The 19,107-nt window shown below is 44.0% G+C and overlaps 1 protein-coding gene and 1 long non-coding RNA gene across 8 annotated transcripts in view; one reads left to right on the top strand and one right to left on the bottom strand.

The window, feature by feature from the left end:
• Positions 1–19,107, bottom strand: part of PDE1C (phosphodiesterase 1C) — a 427,197-nt gene that overhangs the window by 37,243 nt on the left and 370,847 nt on the right. For all 5 annotated transcript variants that reach the window (XR_008310343.1, XM_053265118.1, XM_053265119.1 and 2 more), the window contains one exon: positions 16,109–16,402. Coding sequence is in view for 4 of the 5 variants with exons in the window: in XM_053265118.1 (XP_053121093.1) it covers positions 16,109–16,402 (294 nt within the window). In the remaining variant the exon portion in view is untranslated. The remainder of the gene's footprint in view (positions 1–16,108; positions 16,403–19,107) is intronic.
• LOC128331564 (uncharacterized) overlaps positions 2,040–19,107 on the top strand; it is a 136,975-nt gene continuing 119,907 nt past the window's right edge. For all 3 annotated transcript variants that reach the window (XR_008310350.1, XR_008310348.1, XR_008310349.1), the window contains exon 1: positions 2,040–2,226. This is a non-coding gene — a long non-coding RNA (uncharacterized LOC128331564). The remainder of the gene's footprint in view (positions 2,227–19,107) is intronic.

Here is a 19,107-nt window from a genome sequence, read left to right as displayed (position 1 = left end):
CTATTTCCACATACACCACTGGGTTCCTTTGACATGATCTCACCCACCTTACTTTTTAAAATTGCCCCGTTAAAGTATTTCTGTTTCATCCATGGACACATTCGCTCTGCAGCTATAATGTCAAGAGTCCTACCAGATTCACACAGTAAAAATATGTTAATAACCACTATTAGAGATGTGCACAAAACTGACCCGGTCGGTTTGGGTTTGGTTCTGGTCAAACTGGACTTCGTGGGGCTCAACCGTCGATCTGGTCTTGGTCCGGCTCAACCGTTGAACCGTTTCTGATGAGTACCAGTTACCAGTAAAGGGGCAGGGGGGCTTTCCTATGTCTAGAAGGGTCAGGAGGGGAGTCCATTACTACTGAGAAGTCCCATTTGTTGCGGAGGCTGCAGCGGCCATGGGGTGGTGGTGGATAGGATTCCCCTTTACAAGTAACAGAGATTCCCTAGACTAAGAAGGGGGGCTGCGAAAGGAAATATTTAGTTTTCCAACAGCAGGGACAGCAGTGGCAACTTCAGAGGTGGTGGTGGGGGCTCCTCCAACCCTCCCTCTCCCCGTGGCCTACCAAATTACAGAGGCCTGAACCGGGCTGCAGCTGCCCAGCCTGTAATTTGGGAGGCCAGCAGGGGGTTGGAGGAGCCCTATTGCCACCTCCAATTATGCTGCCTCCACCAGGAGGAACTAAAAGGTAAATAGTCCCCCTTCTCCAAACCCCTTCTTAGTCTAGGGAATCCCCCTTTACAAGTATATCCCCCAAGCCAGCCTGCAAGCCAGCTTGATGGCCAAACTGGGCTGGGCCGAGTCAGAGACACCCCTACAAGTTAGTCTCAAGACCAGAAATGGAGCTTATCACAGCAATCACCAAGAAATATCACACACACATATACACACACAATCATTTCTTGCCACTTTCCATTTCTCACCACAACACTATCTTACAAACCAACCAACCACAACTCAAGGAAGGCAGGCACCCAAGTTCTGCCTTTTGTCAATCTGAGATCCTACAAAACCAGAGAGTTATAGCCCATAATAGCATATAATATAATAGAACAACATATTATACTCAGTGCTGAAAAAAGAAAACCATAAAAATAAACCCTCCTTCCTTCTCTTCTGATGTATCCTCTTCTTTAAGGGAGGCACAGTGAGTATAAGGGCTCTCTCTGCCTCCCAGTCCCTTTGAATACATTTTGAAATTCCTTCTTTTTGTGTTCCCCCTTCCTCCCTCCCTCCACCCAGCCAATGGAGGCATAGTTGCCAGGACAACACTTGATTTGTATGATAACAAGCCAAGCAAGAAGCAAGGAGATCGGAAGTCATTGCCAGAAAACCCAGAAAGGGAAAAACAGGCCTCCAAAATGGCGCTCAAAACGTTAAAATATTTAGACTGAAATGGGATTGTTCTGCTCCGAGACTGAAATGGGCCCTTTATTTACAGGGTGTATTTAGAGCATGAAACACTCAAAATAGCCCATTTCAAGTCAAAATGTTCTGCACATCCCTAATATGAACAAGTATATATATATAAATGGTGTATGACATACTGAGAAAAATAATTCAAATTACCTAATGTCCTTTTAATTTCAATAGAATTACTTTGAGTAATTGTCCTTAATATATCAGCCAGTGTGGCCATTAAAATCAGGGTAGGAACTGGAAGTGGGCTCCCCACATTTGTATGGGTGTCAGAACCCAGGCAAATCCTTCCATGGTTGCTTCCAGCAGGGCTACCAAGGTTTTAACTGAGAGGGGAGGAGAGGATAGTCCTTCTAGCTTGATTCTCTGGTTGTGAGAACTCACATGCTGCTTCTACTCACTCATACAGCACCCTACATGGTAACTGTAGAGAGCTGCAGTTAAAACAGCTGCTGTCTATGGACATGGTGATCTGAAAATCACACTCTATGAACCTGAAGCTGGAGCAGATTTGGAAGGGCTGCATCTGCCTTCTCTTCATGGCCAATGAGAGAGCAGCCACAGATGTGATTAAGCTTTTTAGTCTGCTGCAAAGCATGCTGGAAAGGCAGAGGCACCCTTGGAGGACTGTCTATGGAGAGGAGGGGCTTGCAGTTGTTGGGTTTGGCAACCAACCCAGCAGCTGCCTTGATTGTCTGTTTCCTCTTTGCTGACCCAAATGGAGGTGCTACTTGTCTGCTGCTGAAGAAGTAGGAGCTTGTCAGCCCTCCAACTCACCTCCAAATGTTAGTGAGAACAAGCCTGGTATGTTTTCCTCAGTATGTCACTATATAACTATAGAATGCTATTTGTTCTTATTCAGGTGAGTGAACTCTTTTTAAAAAGGAGCTCATAGCACTGTTTCTGCCTTACTTTCTTCAGATAAGTGGTTTCTGCCTAGCATATGCACATTGCCCATAGAAGATCATGGACTAGAAGGTAGGAATTGTGTAGGTTTTCCATAGACAAGCCAAGTTAACATTCCCCCTTGTCCTTGAAGATTTCTGCACATATGGTTGTTATTCTTTAGTGCTATCTAAACAGAGTGGGTGAGTAACATTCACCCTATTGGGGTTTATTTATCTGGATGCCCACAACATGAGTTTGGTCTAGTTATTGGTCCTGTCTCTTGACCAACAGCTCTATCTTTCACAAGACAATTAAGAGCAACTAACAATGTCCAATGAGCAGAACAAGAACCATTTGCATTTGTGTTTCAGACAAAGCTTCATATTGGTATTTGATCTGAATATAGAATATTCACCCCTATTGGGGTGATATTCTATTCATCCCAATAGGGTGAATTAACCACATCACTCTTAGAAACAGCAAAGTATTTAATTTAAGAAAGAAACATTGATGATCCTTTGATTGGCTATGAGACTTTGTGATAGATATTGGCATTTTCCTTCACTTGGGCATTTTAATGTGTTGATTGACAGGAAAAGAAATTTTCACTTCTAGCTCCAGTGTGTCCATTTGCACTGAAGGCAGGTGAATGTCTTTGACTTTCATTAAAATGTTGGGTGGGTGGGACCATGGACATGCCATGATGCCTGATCAAGTACAGTAATTTGTATAGCTAGAAGGAGGCCTCTCTCAACCAAAGCAGTGCACACACATGCAGTTTGCCACGAATGCAGTTTAACCTCCCTTGCCTCATGAGCACACATTTGTGTTTATCATACTACACTGATGCTGTGAAAATAACATGCAAGTCCAAAGTTTCACTTAGCACATCACTGAAAGAAGGCTCCTGCTATCACCATTTTAACCTATGGTCTTTATTCCCACCTGGCATTTAATTCTCCAATTTTCCAGTCTATTTCATGCTAGGCAGACTGCAAAAACATAATTTGGAGGGGGGAAGGAGAGAAAAAATCATCTTTCCCCTACCCTAGTGAGTAGCCTGGAGTTGGTTGCTGTTTAGCATGGATTAGGGTGGGGGCCGGGGGGAGATTAATTGGGGATCAGGGCAGAGGGGAAACTCCTATGGTTCTGCTACTGCAATCTGAACTGTTCCTGTGGTAATTAAATAATGAGCTCCCATATCACAAAATGCATAATCTCTAATGCCAACATTCTAATTGAAAAATGACAAACCTAATTGAAAATGACAAAAATATTGCTCGAGAATTGATTTTTCTTCAGTACTTACATTCTAATAATTCATTTACTCAAACACAAGCAAATCAAAATATTTCTATAAATTTCCTTCCCAATTCTATTTTTGTCAAACAATATGACTCTACAAGCTTGCTTAGCATTCAACTCTTCTGTGCTTAATATCTGAAAATGTCTTGAAAGGAAACACACTGAAACATCTTGTGAAGAGCCCCTCACATCCCCTCTCCATTATAAGGTGCACAAGGAGTCGGACTGATCTGTAAAGCATCTATGAAATAGCCTGGAGGCTCATCCCAATAATCCCCAATGCAGTCATCATTAGTTTGAAGGTCAGGTTGTGAACCTTTCCCTGACGGTTTTCTAGACTAAATCTTCACTTTCCCTTTATATTCTCTTAAGAGGCAGCTTATTGGCCCAGTGTCTGCATTTTCAGACAACCACTGAAGAAAGACATTTATCTCCTCTTGGAGCATTAAACCAATAGACACACCACACCTCAATTGGTACAGTTTCTTCTTTATTGCCATGAAAACTACAACTATCTCTGTTGCCATTTAAGTAATTCCACAACCATTCCCATTGTGGCTTAGTTACGATCCCTGTCACACTAATTAAGTCTCATGACAACTTTCTCTAAATTCTCAAGCAGTTAGGAACATAGGAAACTGCCATATACTGAGTCAGACCATTGGTCTATCTAGCTCAGTATTGTCTTCACAGACTGGCAGTGGCTTCTCCAAGGTTGCAGGCAGGAATCTCTCTCCGCCCTATCTTGGAGAAGCCAGTTAGAGCTAGTGTTTTGGCTTAGTCTGTACAATACCTGAAATCAGGGATGATTTCTCATAAATTATGTGAGATTAATCAAAACAAAAGGAGTAAAACCCAGTCAAAGGTGACCAACTCAATTGGTGTGCATAGGCAGCACTAGAAAAAAAATTGAGGGAGACACAAAAGGGGCAGAGCGCATTTCTGGATGGGTGAGCTGTACTCCACATGTCAGATTTCTGAAACAGAAATGGGGAGCAGATGAGGGGGCAACTACTTTTTTGAGGGTGCACTTGCCCCCTTCCTTCCCCAGAGCCACTCTTGATGATGTGTTTCACGTAACCGATAATCAATTGCGAAGTAGGAAAACTTACATCATTTAGAATATAAAACCCTGGATGCATTCCAAGTCAAAGAAGAGGCAATTGCTGCATCAAGAAAAAGAAGTCAAGTGAGACCACAGGCAATCTTTGGGGTATCCTTTGTTGACTGGTATTCAAGCTGAAGCACATACTCTAGCTACAACAGTTGTGATATTCATGGTAATATAGAAAGAGTTGTACTAACTAAGGCATGGTGTGTTCATGGATTTAGTGCTCCAGAAGGAGATAAAGGCCCCTGTTTAACAGGAAATAACTAGAGATGAGTTGAAATTATCTGTACAGTTTTGGCTTTGTTATTATTGAAATAAACTTCTTTTAGCAATAGCTACCTTACATATTTCTCTAGTTTTCATCCAAGTACTGGACATAAGGCACTGTACATTGGGAACTGTGCAGGAACTCCCAAAGCACTGTTGTCCTGCCCACTTTGGGGCTTTAAAAAGGGAACGGGTTTTTTTTTTTTTAATGAAGTTGTTCTAGTAAGAACTAATCAGCCTACTTTCCTTTCACTGTCCCTACACCTGTACTAAATTTGGTGCAAATCAAGGTCCACAAGTTAGATCTCTTGAGCCTCAAATGTTCATGTGTCTGCCATCTTGGATCGGGGTAGATGTCGTCATTACAAACTGCACCATTGAGGTGTCCCTGTGTGTCACTCACTACAATTGTACATAATTTGGTTGAAATCAGTTAGACAGTCCTCAAGTTAGTGCACTTGCACCCCAAATGTTTATGCATCTGCCATCTTAAATCAGGGTGGGCGACATCATCTCAAACTACACCATTGGGGCATCTCTATGTGTCCATTCAGCTGTAGCAAATTTGGTTCAAATTGGTTAGGCTGTCCACAACTTAATGCACTTGCGCCTCCAAAGTGTATGTGTCTACCATCTTGAATTGGGGTGGATGACATTGTCACAGTCTTTGCTGCTGAGGTGTCCCTACAGCTGTAGTAAATTTGGTTCAAAGTTCACAAGTTAGCTCACTTGCACCTCAAAGGTTTATGCTTCTGCCATCTTGAATCAAGGTGGATGACATCATCACAAACTACACCATTGAGGTGTCCCTGTGTGTCACTCACTACAACTGTACATAATCTGGTTGAAATCAGACAGTCCACAAGTTAGCCCACTTGCGCCTTAAACATTCATGCATCTGCCATCTTGGATTGGGGTAGATGACAGACACATGGACACACACACACAGAATGCTGGGTGATCTCATAAGCCTACTGGAAAGTAGGGCACTGCTTTGCTTGGATAAATGACAAAACAGAGATGTAGTTTTGATTTTTACCTAATTTGCCTACTTTGATGCAAAACCCAAGTCTTCCGCACAATATTGAAATGTAACATAAATTGGCTTTGCTCCAAGTAGCCTTTGGATTTACAAAGCAGTGCTGTTTTTTGCCTGCTGGCTGGTTCATATAGAACAGCTCGTGTTCCAGATAGGGTGGGACACACACACACACACACACACACACACACACACACGAATACATGGTAGAAAATGTGGATTCTTCCCCTTCGATTTCTTTAACATTCTCCCCCGGCCTTTCTTGTCTGACTGCTTATTATCATCCTTTAATTCACCCAAGAGTCCGAAATTAAACAAAACAGAATAATCCTCAATATGTGAGGTAGATTTATTATGGCTCTTACCCTATTCAGGTATTCAGAAAAGAGTTCACAGTGAAATAAGCTGAAAGTACAGGGAAGATTCTCCACGCAGATTAGCTTATTGCCTCCATATGAGTGTAGAGACAAAGTAATAAAAAAAATACTATGGGTAAATGGGCCACAACGTTATTAACTATAATACAAATGGATAGAGCAGCAGGTCTACACTCTACTCCCAAGCAGTGCAGGCATTAACTAGCACTGGAGGTCAGACACAAATGTTAATCCTCCAAGCCCAGCTTGTACAACGACACCTTGGCTTGGAAGGAACAATCTGAGGCACTCGGAATCCTGGTCGTCTTTGCCAACTCCTAGAAGGGAGTTGAAGTTATCTCAGAATGATCACCCCACTCCAACCCTGCTGAATCAAGCCCAAGGCCTATCTAGTCCAGCAAGCATCCTGTTTCACACAGTGGCCCACCAGATGCCTCTGAGAAGCCCACAGGCAACAGGTGAGGGCATGCCCTTTCTCCTGCTGTTGCTCCCCTGCAATTGGAATTTAGAAGCATTTTGGATGGAGGTAGCCCATAGCTACCAGACTAGTAGCCATTGATAGACCTGTCCAGTGTTCCCTCTAAAGCATGCGCATGTGTGCACGCTCATACATTTTTTGATGTCCATTCAGTTAATTTTAGATCCCGCTCAGGTTGAATCAAGAGGCCCCACTCTGAATGCATATGCGCACACACTGCCTTAATACTGTCGCCCAGAACAAAACTCATTCTGCACTCAGATGGGGAAAAAAATAGAGAATACACTGGACCTGTCCTCCATGGATCGGTCCAAGCCCCTTTTAAAGCCATACAAGTTCATAGTAGCCAATTATCACCACATCCTGTGGCAGAGAATTAATAAGAATATACACAAACATGCCATTCAGCCTTTGAGGTGAGCAATGCCATTAAAGCACTTGAGGAATTCCAGTCTTAGCCTTGCACTGCCAACCTGCTAAGGACCAACTGTTCACCTGTCCCTTTGCTAAATGCTCAAGTATGTTCATTGGCCAGAGGCGCACTAACCCCTGGACCTTGGGCACCCGGGCTGGTCCTCCAAGGTCTGGGGGTCGGGGCTCCAAATGGTTGGGGCCAGGGGCCTCTGCAGCCACCCCTCAGCCACAGTAAGAGGGGTTTTTTTTAAAGCAGAGCTTTGGTGCGGCAGGTCCCCCAAAGGAAGTTTTTGGGGGCCTCGCACGGGGGGGAAGCTTGTGGCTGGGTGATCCAGGCACCCAAATTACCTTGGTGCACCTGTCACTGGCAAAACCTCCCTACAACTCTCCCCTGCTCACAGTATACTCACCTGTTAATGCTAACTAAGGATGACAGAATGGAGTAGGTGAAAAAGCTCCCCAACCATGTCAGTCTGTTGCGAAGCAAAAAATTCCTACTCAGCCTCCAAGAGTATGACCAGCAATGCTCACTCTGGCCTCATGGAGAGCGGGAGTGATGTGGCCTAAACACTGAATGAGGAGTAGAAGCTGGAAAATACAGGAAGGCCACACCCAGCGGATCAATAATGCACTTGTCCAATACTCTGCATCTCCATACACTAGGGATGTGCAAAACTGTTTGAATTCAAATCAGTTTGTTTCAAAGGTTCAAGCTCGGACCAAACAGGGCATTGCATTGACAATGCCAGTCCGAGTTCAAACCCATCAAGCCAGGTTGAGTTCGAGCCTGTTCAAGCCGGTCTGAAGGTTCTAGAGGCCATTTTAGATGCTGTCTTCTATTTTGTGTGACTTGTGTTGTTTGTTTTTCTTTGGCTGAGCTCTTGCTTCACTGATTGGCCAGATGAGTCTGGCTCTCTGGTAGGCTCTGCACTGTGCCATTCCTTGAGACCTGGCACCCTATTGGCAAGAGCAGATTTTGCTTAAAACTACAGCGCCGGAGGGGGGAAAGTGGTGGGAGGGGTAAGTACAACCCCCTGCCCTTAAAGCAACACACACACGCCATGACGGTTTGTCAGACCGCCAGACAAGCGAACCAGTTCGCAGGCCTCCAACATGGCCTGCAAACCGGTTTGTGCACATCCCTAGTGTCTGTCTGTCTCTCTCTCTCTCTCTCTTTCCCCTCTCCTCCAGGCCAGGGGGGCCCATGCCCTTTGGCCTGAGGCCTCTCTCTGGCCCATTTCCCTAACTCAGTCCCCACTTTCCCCCACTTTTTGCTTTTGGTGGCTGCTGCTTTAAAATCCGTTGGCTGAGTTGAGATAGAGAGTTCTCATCAGCTCAGCAGCCACTGCCAGTTGTTTTTATTTTATTCTAGGTTCTTTGGGGTCCCTCCCCCTGTTTTCTCTGGAGCAGGTGCTTTTCTTTGTTAATCCTTTTCTTGCTGTGCTTAGCACACCACCTGCTCCAGAGTCCAGCACCTCCATCCTCTCCTTTCCTTCACTTCTTCATCCCCACAGCCTTTTCCCCCCACCAGGCTTTTTATTTATTTATTCAGTGTTTTTACTTTTAATTGGTTTGAGTGGGTGAAATAGCTGGAAAGCTTTTCATTCTGCTCTTGCCTCAGCTGTGCCTGTCCACCTGCACTGTACCAGCCTGCCACTGGTCTTTTCTCCTGACCAGTGCGTGGGGCAGAAGATCTCCAGGACAACGAGGTGGTAAGTGATTACTTTTTGTTGTCCCCGTTTTCCCCTTTAGTGTTCCTTAAATAGGGCCCCCTTTTGTGTTTCAGTGTGGGGAGGTATATTTTCTGTGGTGTTTTTTACAGGTTGTTTCTTTTCACAAGCTCCCTCTTAGATGTCCCCCCCCCATTGTGTACTTTATTGCATTTTATTTATTGTATTGTATTATACTGTTGTGGGTGGAGTGGATGGGTAGGCTTGTTTTAAAAAGGGTTTCCTTTACACAGGGTTCCTTTTTTTTTAAAAAAAGTTTTTCCCCCATAGGTTTTCTTTAAAGGTTCCCCCATAGGCTTTTGTAAAAGGTCCCCCACAATAGGGTTTATAAAAAAAATAAAACCCTCTCTCGGTTTTTTACATTTTCCAATTTTTTTAAACCTCCAGGGTCTTCGGGGATGTCTGAGTGTCATGTGGTGAGCAAAGCTCACAGTGGGGCAGGGAGGGGGGCAGAGAAGAAGCCATCCTGGGGTCCCACAGGTCCCCATCACTGAATTATTTGTCCCAGGTGAGGCAGTGGTGTGAAGGCTCTCATATCCGGAGGAGGCTGCTGCTGCTGAGCCAGGACCTGGTCCAGTGGCGGGTCCATCAGATGGTGCACTGCCGGGGCTGGTGCCCAGTGTAGAGCTTGGAGATGTGGGGGGCTCTCCTGTCAGGGAAGCTTCTTCTGTGGCAGGGGCTTGATGGCTGGCACACGAAGAGAAGAGCAGGTGCGTGTTACTTTAAGTTCTCCTTCAGTGTGTTTTTGCTTTGCCCCTCTTTCTTTGCAGATTGTCTGCTGGGTTGGCTTTACTGCCTTGTGCCATCTAGTTAGGTCTTGTTGGTTTGTGGCTGTTATTGTGTAGTCTGTGCTGTTGCTTGGTTTGGTCCCCTTGGCTTTGCAGTTGTGTGGGCACAGCAGCGGGTCTGTTTCTGTGGTGGTTTTGTGGTTTCCAGTTGGTTGTCGTCTTAGTTGTGTTACTGTGTGTTGGTATGATGGCCTGCTAGGGGCACAAAACTGGGGAGGGTGGTGGACACCCAGGGGTGCCAAGCACCCACCGAGCCCCAAAGCACTAGAACACTTCTGTGATTTTATATTTTTCCGATTTTTGCATTTCTCCCATAGAGAATAATGGGGATTTGAGGCAGCCCAGCTGGCCCGTTCTCCCCTTTGTGGGATGCCAGGGCACACCGAAGTGGGTCTGGGGGAACAGTGGGTTGTGCCACAACTCCCTCCAGGCAGCCCCAAGCCAGTGGGGTTCATGTTTTTTCCCCCAGGAATTTTTTCATTTACTGTCCTTTTAACAAGTCTATATCTATCAGAGTCGTTTCTCTGGTCTGTATATTTGTGTGTGTGTGTGTATGGAGAGATCTTGATAGGGATTCATTGAGAGAACTCACACAGACACCAAGAATCCAATTTGTGTTTAGACTTGCTGTGTATGAGTTCTCTTAATGAATGAAGATGAAGATCTCCCATACACATATATATGCAGACCAGAGAAGCTACTCTGATAGAGACAGACTTGTTAAAAGGACAGTAACTGAAAAAATTCAGGGGGGGGGACCATGAACCCCACCAGCTTGGGGCTGCCTGGTGGGAGTTGTGGTGCAATCCACTGTGCCCTCAGACCCACTTTGGGGTACTCTGGCACCCCCCAAAGGGGAGAATGGGCCAACTGGGCTGCCCAAATCCCCATTATTCCCTATGGGAGAAATGTAAAAATTGGAAAAATCTTCAAAAATTCATTAAAAATCATAGGAGTGTCCAATTGCTTTGGGGTTTGATGGGTGGTTGGCACCCCTGGGTGCCTACCACCCACCCTGGTTTTTATCCCTAGGTGCTCTACATATAGAGTAATGGGCCAGTTCGAGTTCCCATTATACCCTATGTAGAATCTTTTAGAACTGGTTCGAAATGGGTGCGAATTTGAGCTGAACTGAGGGGGGGGGCAGAGGTTTGAGCAAAACCAAAACCAAACCCACCCACCCTGCTTCAAAGCTGGTTCAAGTTTGAACCAAACAGGCCAAGCCGGTTTTGTGCACATCCCTATCATACTCATTCCCCCTGCACAGGGCAAGGAGAGTGCTACCAAACTGGATCAATCCAGAGTATGCTTTAGCTTTTCTCTTAATATATACCTCTACGCTCAATTTCACTGTTGTCATATTTTATGTCTCCTGAGCAATATGAAATTATGTGAAGTTTTTATTACATTGGTTATTTTCTTGGTAACTACAGGCCAGTTTGGGAAATACTTTTCTGGTCCCCATGATTTAAAGGAAATGAGTCAAGAGTATATCTATCCTGACATCTTTTATGGATATCTTTACAGTTGCAAGGAGCTTCGTATACAATTTTACACTTTTTTGTGTAAAAAAAAGTGGTCTTGTGGTCTTGAATGTGATGCCATTTGAAATATCAACACATACAACTGGTTCAGTCCAGGAAACACGAGCATTAAAGAGAAAGGTTGGAGAGGGCCCAGGGACAAGATTTAAAGATCCCTCCCACCTTTGTGGACCCCTGTCTTCGCCTGCTCCCCCCACCTTTGCTGAACAGCCGGTAAGCCCTACCTTTTAGGATGCTCTGCCTCAACTCCTGCCGGTTGCTCTTTGGTTGAGCTTATGTGGCTTGATGACACCACTGGTCATGTTGGCTTGTTGTGGCATGGCTGCCCTGATTCCAGCAGGAACAGGACTGTCTTAAAGGGATGAAATATTCTTTCTGGGATTGGGGAAGCAACTCTGCCTCACTGAGTGGGCATGGCTGCCAGAGAGCACAGCCAGTGCGAGTTGGAGCTGGGCATCCAGTGGAGGGGGTTGGGGAGGTGGCCGGAGGCCATCAGACATTTCTGCTCCCCCACCCATGGTAGCTATACCCCTTCCATGGTAGCTATGGTAGCTATGCCTCTTCCTAAGAACTAAAATGCTGTGAGAGAGACCTGGGGGGCAAACCATGACAATTACAGTGGCCATTGTGGTATATATAGTTTATACTGTATATACTGTACAATAGTGACCACTATGTGACATTTCACATATACAAAATAAAAGTAAGTCTAGTATTAAGAGAAATGAGACTAATACTAGCTATTTGGTGCAAAGCTTGACTTTGTGAATTGCCAGTATTTTGGGAGAGATGCTGCAACCATTCAGGAACAGGACACAAGTGTGTTGGCCCATACAGAATGAATGCTGGTTGAGGAATTATAGCTGTGTGGAGCACTGTCATGTAGCCAAATCTGACTGATTATGTAGTGTTCTGAGATCATATTCACGGGTGATCCCTGAGTAACTGAGATCACCCATGTGACCATTCCCTAGAAGAAGAATGTGATGAACGAGCAGCAGATCAGTGAAATGATACAACAAACAAGGTGAATATTCAGGATGTTCTTTTCCCCAGGAAATATTTGCCTCCTTGCACACACTTTACCCTCAAAAATGAAATGGGAAAACACACAGGGGCTATTCTGACAATTGGGGGAAATCGGGCTAGGAAAGCCTAGCCTGATTTTCCCCAATCGACAGAACCACCGGGCTCAGCTGCATGCCCGGTGATTCTAGAGCGGGTAACCCGCTCAAGAACCCCTGCCCCAAAACCAGGTTTGCGGAGCAAGCGCTCCGCAAACCTGGTTTTCTGTATCGTGAGTAGCTGCGGCACAGCTTCGCACCATGCCTACTCACAAGTAAACCCCCAGAGGGGAGGCAAAAAGCTGCATCCCGGCTCCAAGGAGTATGCCCTGCACGCCCTGAGCCATTTTTGGAAGGGTGGAATAGAAATTGAATGAATACTGGGGCTTCCGGGGGCAGTGCGGCCCCCAAGCTCCCAAGCCCCCGCCAGCTCCATCATGGAGCTGGCAATCATGTGGGCGGCCGATCTGGCTGCCCAGGGCTCCCGATCTGGTTGCCCAGGGCTCATGAGCGGGGAGAGCGGGCTTAGCCCACTCTTCCCGCTCACCACCACAAACCGGGTCTCACAGATTGTGAGACCCGGTCCACAGTGTAGTTCTAATGATGACAACAGTGGGGGGCAATGCATGTTTCTACAAAGGCTAGAGCTTAATAGTATACAAACATCAAATCCACATTCCTTAGCTCTCTCAAGATTGGAGCTTAAGATTCTAACAAAGCAATACTACGCAAGTGAACGCTGAAATAAGTCCCACTGAGTTAAATGGCATTTACTTTCAGGTGAGTGTAAAAAAGACTGCAGACTAAACTTGCAGTCCTGAGCACATTTATCTGGGGGTTCCTCCCATCCCGCGCTGAATGAAGTGAGACTTATTTTTGAATAAACATGCATAGGATCAAGGGGTAAACTGAGCTCCAGTTCTGAAACCACTTTGCAATGGAACTGGAGTAGATTGCAAATACGGTTCAATTCTCTGAAGAACAAATGATCATGTGACTTCAGAGACTACCAACTTTAAAAAATTGTCAGAGATAGTTTATCAGCTAAGCATTTCTTTGGATATTTTATTTATCACAAAGACCAACATTAATGAGATATTAATCTTTTCTTTCACCAACTGGAAACAAAAGACTGTAAGAGGGCAAGAATGACAAGCAGCCATACAAACATTATATTCACATAGTGTCTCCTCTGAAAAGACACAGGGACTGTTTTCCTAAAAAGTATTCTGTACTAAGACAAGGGGACCATTCTCTCTGAACTTTTGCAGAATTCAAATTATCAATGACTAGAGTAGCTTTAGAAACTTATAATAGCTAGTCTACCAAGCAGCTAGCAACACTGAAGAATTTTGAGGATAATGATCTTTGCGGGGGCAGGGATGATGTCCACCATGCCCCCGCCAATGAGGTATTAGGTCCAACAAAGAAAAGTGTTTTTGTATCCAAGTAGATTAATGTTATGTACCATCACATTAAGGTTCTTTTGTTCTAAAAGTTCAATGACCATTAAATACTGTTAATGATACAGCAGAAGTGAGTTATCAGTGGCAGCCAAGTGCACTTAATCCCACTGTTTTTAAAAGTGCTTTTACTTTAACATAAAGATCCAACACTTTATATAGTGCCCTTTTAATATAATCTCTCATTAGATTCTATCATTACTTAATGTATTGCTATTAAGAGCTTCTGGCTGACATGATGCACAATGTACTATGGATGGTTCTGCAGTATTCATGCTGCTATAGGCATCTAAAATAATGCCAGCACTATTGCGCAAAAGTGCTCTGCGCCAATACACAAAATTGCACAACCATGCATACACAGTGCTACGGCATTTATTTTCAATAACCATAGTGTCCAGAAGCAATTTTACATATTAGCACAAGAGCATTTGTGTGCAACAGCACTCCTGTTGCTGTATACACCTGCCAGCTCTTTTCAATTTCTCCAGCTCTTTTCAATTTCTATGTAAACGGTCTAATCACCCGCCTACGGCAAGTTGAAACTCACGCGCCAAAGATAGGGAACAGGTGCTTACCTATCCTCATGTATGCAGATGACACAGCCTTATTGTCACAGACCAGAGTTGGTCTAAAAAGAGCGTTAGAATGCTTGAGTCTGCTCTGCAATGAGGAATTTTTGGAAATCAACTACACCAAAACTAACATTGTGAGATTTGCAAAGAAGCAACGGGTTTTTAGATGGTCCATAGGTGGAGCTAGAGTAGAGCAGGTGAAGTCTTACAGATACCTGGGGGTGGTGTTTCAGTTTAATGGTGGTACTTCTATGCACACCAGTGCCGCTAAATTGAATGCCACTCGATCTTCCATGGCAATTTGGAAATTTTTCTGGGCACAAGGTGGTGACTACATTCCGGCAGCAAATAAAACCTTTCAGGCTAAAGTGATACCTCAGCTGCTATATGGGATTCAGGTTAGACTGCCAAAAGACTTACAAGCTTTAGAAAAAGTCCACTCTGGCTTTCTGAGATCACTGTTGGGGGTACCAAAATGTGTCCCGAACTCCTTAATACGGCTGGAGACTGGGCTATGGAAATTGGAGACCAGGGCCTGGCTTCTTATTATCCTGTATTGGATCAAGACTTATCTTCACCCGGTAGGACTTATACCTCATCTCCTTGCCGCTACCCCACAACCCCGTTGGTGTATGACGGTTGAGGAAAGACTCCGGAAGATGGGCTTCTGCCCAGCACAATTGTTAGAACAGAGCGAGTCAACGGCACGATGCCTAGTTAAACAAAGGCTTAGGGACATAAATTTCCAGGAGGAAAGGGCCTCCATAAATAGGCCTCTACAATTCCTAAGTACCAAGAAAGATTGGGTCATAGCCTCTTATTTCTACACAATCTATTCACCAAAGCTTCTCTGGGCATTTACAAGAGCTCGCTTGAATGCTCTACCCTCAGCGATGTTAGCAGGGAAATTTGAGAGAAAACCCTATGAGGAGAGACTATGCCCCTGCGGATCTGCTCCCGAAACATTGATGCATTCACTGTTACATTGTCCACTTTATACTGATGAAAGAGATTTATTTTTATCTCAGTACCTGAAAGATCTCAAAAGCCACTCAGTGGAGATGATTCTTACATCTTTATTAGAAGATAGGGACCCAACAATATCCCTGGCGGTTGCTAAATTCTGTTACACATTGACCAAACTAAGAGAAGCTAGAGCACAGCAATCGGTTACTGTCAAAGGTTTCTGATTTTATGTATTTGATAACATTTTAGATTTGTTTCCGTTTTTGTTTTCTCTCTTTACTGTGTATATTCTGTGTCTATTGATGTTTGATCTAAAACCGTTAATAAACAACTAACTAACTAGCTGTAGACACCTGCAGCAGTGAGGGTGGTGCAGAACTGCCCATGGTACATCGCACATGATGGCTCTCATGGCCACTAACTTTTACAATTAATGGCAATAAATGGAACAAAAAATTATTTATTCGATTTCTATACCACTTACAAAAATGGCTCAAAAATTAGAACTTTCTAACGCTGTCCTACTTATGTTCCAAAGTATCAGTAGAGTGTGTAAGAGATTTTGGGGTAGGTAAAAGCACCTGATCTGTGCATCAACCACCAGATTCAGATCTATCAAACAAAGGTATGAGCTTGGCAAAATATTCATCTCCCCAAAAGCCAAAGTTAGGACTTACCATTCTGTACATGCTGTTTCTTGTCTCCGGCTGTTGGATTGGAATCTGTCTCCTTTTCCACCCGAGTTACATTTTTCCCTTGAGAAGCTTCATGCTTGCTAACACCACTTTGACGAGTCCCATTTACTTTACTGGCTTCTGTGCTCTTACTTTCTCCTGATTTCACTTCTTTACTGTTTTCTGATTTACTGGCACTAGTTTCCTCAGCTGGTTTTATCCCTTCATTGTCTTCTGTTTTCTTTTCATCTGCACCCTGTGGAGAATTCTCCTCCACTTCTTTCTTTGCTTTTTCTTCTGCATCCTCAGCAAAAACAAGGACAAAATGAATGGGGTGGGGGGGAGAGAATAAATTATTAGTGGATTAAAAACAAATTTGCCTATTAAAAACAAACTGTTAGTGTCTTTACCAGAATGACATCTCTCATTTCATTTTTAGTTTTATAATTCAGGTCCGTAGTCTTAGGTCTTCAAAACCTTTTGTAGGGGTTGCAGTCAACTGTAATATAGCTCTTGCTTGCCTAGAACTTAATATAAGCCAAACTGACCATGACAACAAATGATCCATGACCGGCTTTGTTATGATTTTTCCAACAGTTCAGGGTGGCACAGTTGAATCCAACTGGGACTGTAGCATAGGTGGGGGGCGTGTTCAAACACACACACTTTTCCTCATTACCAAGGTCTCAATCACATTCAGGCCATCCTGAAGCTGCAATAATTGCAATGCGCTCTTGACTATTGCAGTGCGCTCTACGTGGGGCTGCCTTTGTACGTAGTTCGGAAACTTCAATTAGTTCAGAATGCGGCAGCCAGATTGGTCTCTGGGGTAACCTGGAGAGACCATATTACGCCTGTTTTGAAACAATTGCACTGGATGCCGATATTTTTCTGGGCAAAATACAAAGTGCTGGTTATTTAAAGCCCTGAACGGCTTAGGCCCGAGTTACCTCAGAGAGCACCTTCTTCTGCATGATCCCCACTGCACATTAAGGTCATCTGAGGAGGTTCGTCTCCAGTTACCACCAGTTCGTCTGGTGGCAGCTCAGAGGGGGGCTTTCTCTATAGCTGCTCTGGGGCTGTGGAATGCGCTCCCTGCGGAAATCCGTAATTTGAATTTTCTATTAGCCTTCAGGCGAGCCCTTAAAACGTATTTGTTTGGCCTGGCTTTCCTGGGTTTTTAAATTGGTTTTAATACTTTAACCCATTTTCACAGTTTTTAATTATTGCTATTGTTTAATTATTGTTTTAAAATGTTTTTAAATTGTTATATTGTTTTTTAATTTTTGTTTTAGCTCTTTACTGTTTTAATGGTTTGTTTTAATTGTAAACTGCCCTGACCCATTTTGAGAGGGCGGTATAAAAATCAAATCAAATTAATAAATAATAAAACTTTGGGGGGGAAAGCAGGAGATCCAGTCACAGATCTCCTGCTGCCGCTTCTGCTTTGGCCTAAATTGATGTGCCATGCCTTTGTTCATCACATAATGAAAATTTTAATATATTATTCTGATGTTTTGAAATTTGTGGAGTATCGGTCTACTGACAACTGTTAGCCATGAGAGCTAAATGGAACCTCTAGGTTCAGAGGTACTATATTGCTGGATACTGGGGAGCAATAATGAGGAAGACTTAGCTTGATGCCCTGCCTATTAGTGCTGTGCACCAAGGAAATTATTGTTATTGGAATTGGTTCCGACCAGATACTGGTAATTAGTGCATCGTGGTGTTGATGCAATTCGGGTATGCATTGAATTTATCCATTATATTAGATCAGTTTGATGCACTGGTGAGGGGTGGGCAAGGACTTAAACCAAGAAGCCAACTCCCTTCCATCTTCTACGTGGAAATCGGCTGTCTTCTGATCAGCAGCAACACTTTAAAATGCCACCTTTTTAAATCAGGAACCACATCGTGATGGCATAGGTAGCTAATGACATTGCACCCCTCCCCCAGTGCATTTTTTTGGGGGGGGAATGACACCCTATAGTTACAAGAAGCGGCCATTGTTTCCCCAGTAATGCACGGTATAACACTGCTTCCTTAATGGGGCACTGAGGGGCATTTCTAGAGAAAAAAAGATGGCATTTTAAAGTGATGCTGCTGCTTCTGCCCAGATGGCAGCTGATTTCTATGTGGAAGGGAGCCCACTTCTTGGTTTCAGAAAAGTCCCTGCACCCCCACTGATACAGTTTGATACAATACAGTACGATACTGTATTTTGTTATCTTTTTACCACATAATTTTTTCTTCGAATTGTATCTGATGAAAAATTGTCCAGAAAGGTTTTCATCACACTCATTCCAATTGCTAGCCCAATGCAATGGGCAGCCCTACTGCCTATAGACTTCTCAGAGCATCTAGTGGAAAGAGGCTGCTGGACAAAATGGACCCCTGATCTCATCCATCAGGATTCTTTTTGTGTTCTTAATTACTTCAAGTTGTCTCTGCTCCAGCATTCTTTGTCACATAACAACCACAATCCCCCAGAGGCACAGCTAACGTGGCTCTTCGTAGAAAGGTTGGGGTTACCAGCTTGAAAATGAAAATCTTGTTTTGCATAATCAAATTCTGGCTGCATTTGGTTTTCTTCTCAGTCGGTTTAGCGCCTTTAGTGTTAATTGACAGCTTTACATCTAAATGGGAAACAGCTCTGAAAATGAAATTGCATCATCTGGGCACGTCCCAAAAAAACCTTATAAGGAGGGGTTTAGATCAGGTGATATGTTTTGTTAGGCAACGACTATTGGACATAGATCTGCAGGAGGAGTGTGCTCGACGACTACCAAGGGGAATCTATATAGGCTCTCAAAATTTAAGCCACAAACCAGCTGAATATTTAGATCATATGTTTTTACCTAAGTTTAGGAGAGCATTGACCCTTGTTCGTTTGAGTGCCCTTCCCTCTGCACTCCTCGACGGGAAATATAAATGAATTCTATATGCATTGCATTGTTGCCCTTGTGGCTCAGGGGATATAGAGTCAGTTGTCCATGTTATTC

The sequence above is a fragment of the Hemicordylus capensis genome, chromosome 6 (genome assembly GCF_027244095.1).
Source record: "Hemicordylus capensis ecotype Gifberg chromosome 6, rHemCap1.1.pri, whole genome shotgun sequence".
Classification (NCBI taxonomy): Eukaryota; Metazoa; Chordata; class Lepidosauria; order Squamata; family Cordylidae; genus Hemicordylus; species Hemicordylus capensis.
This window is presented reverse-complemented; position numbering and strand designations above follow the sequence as displayed.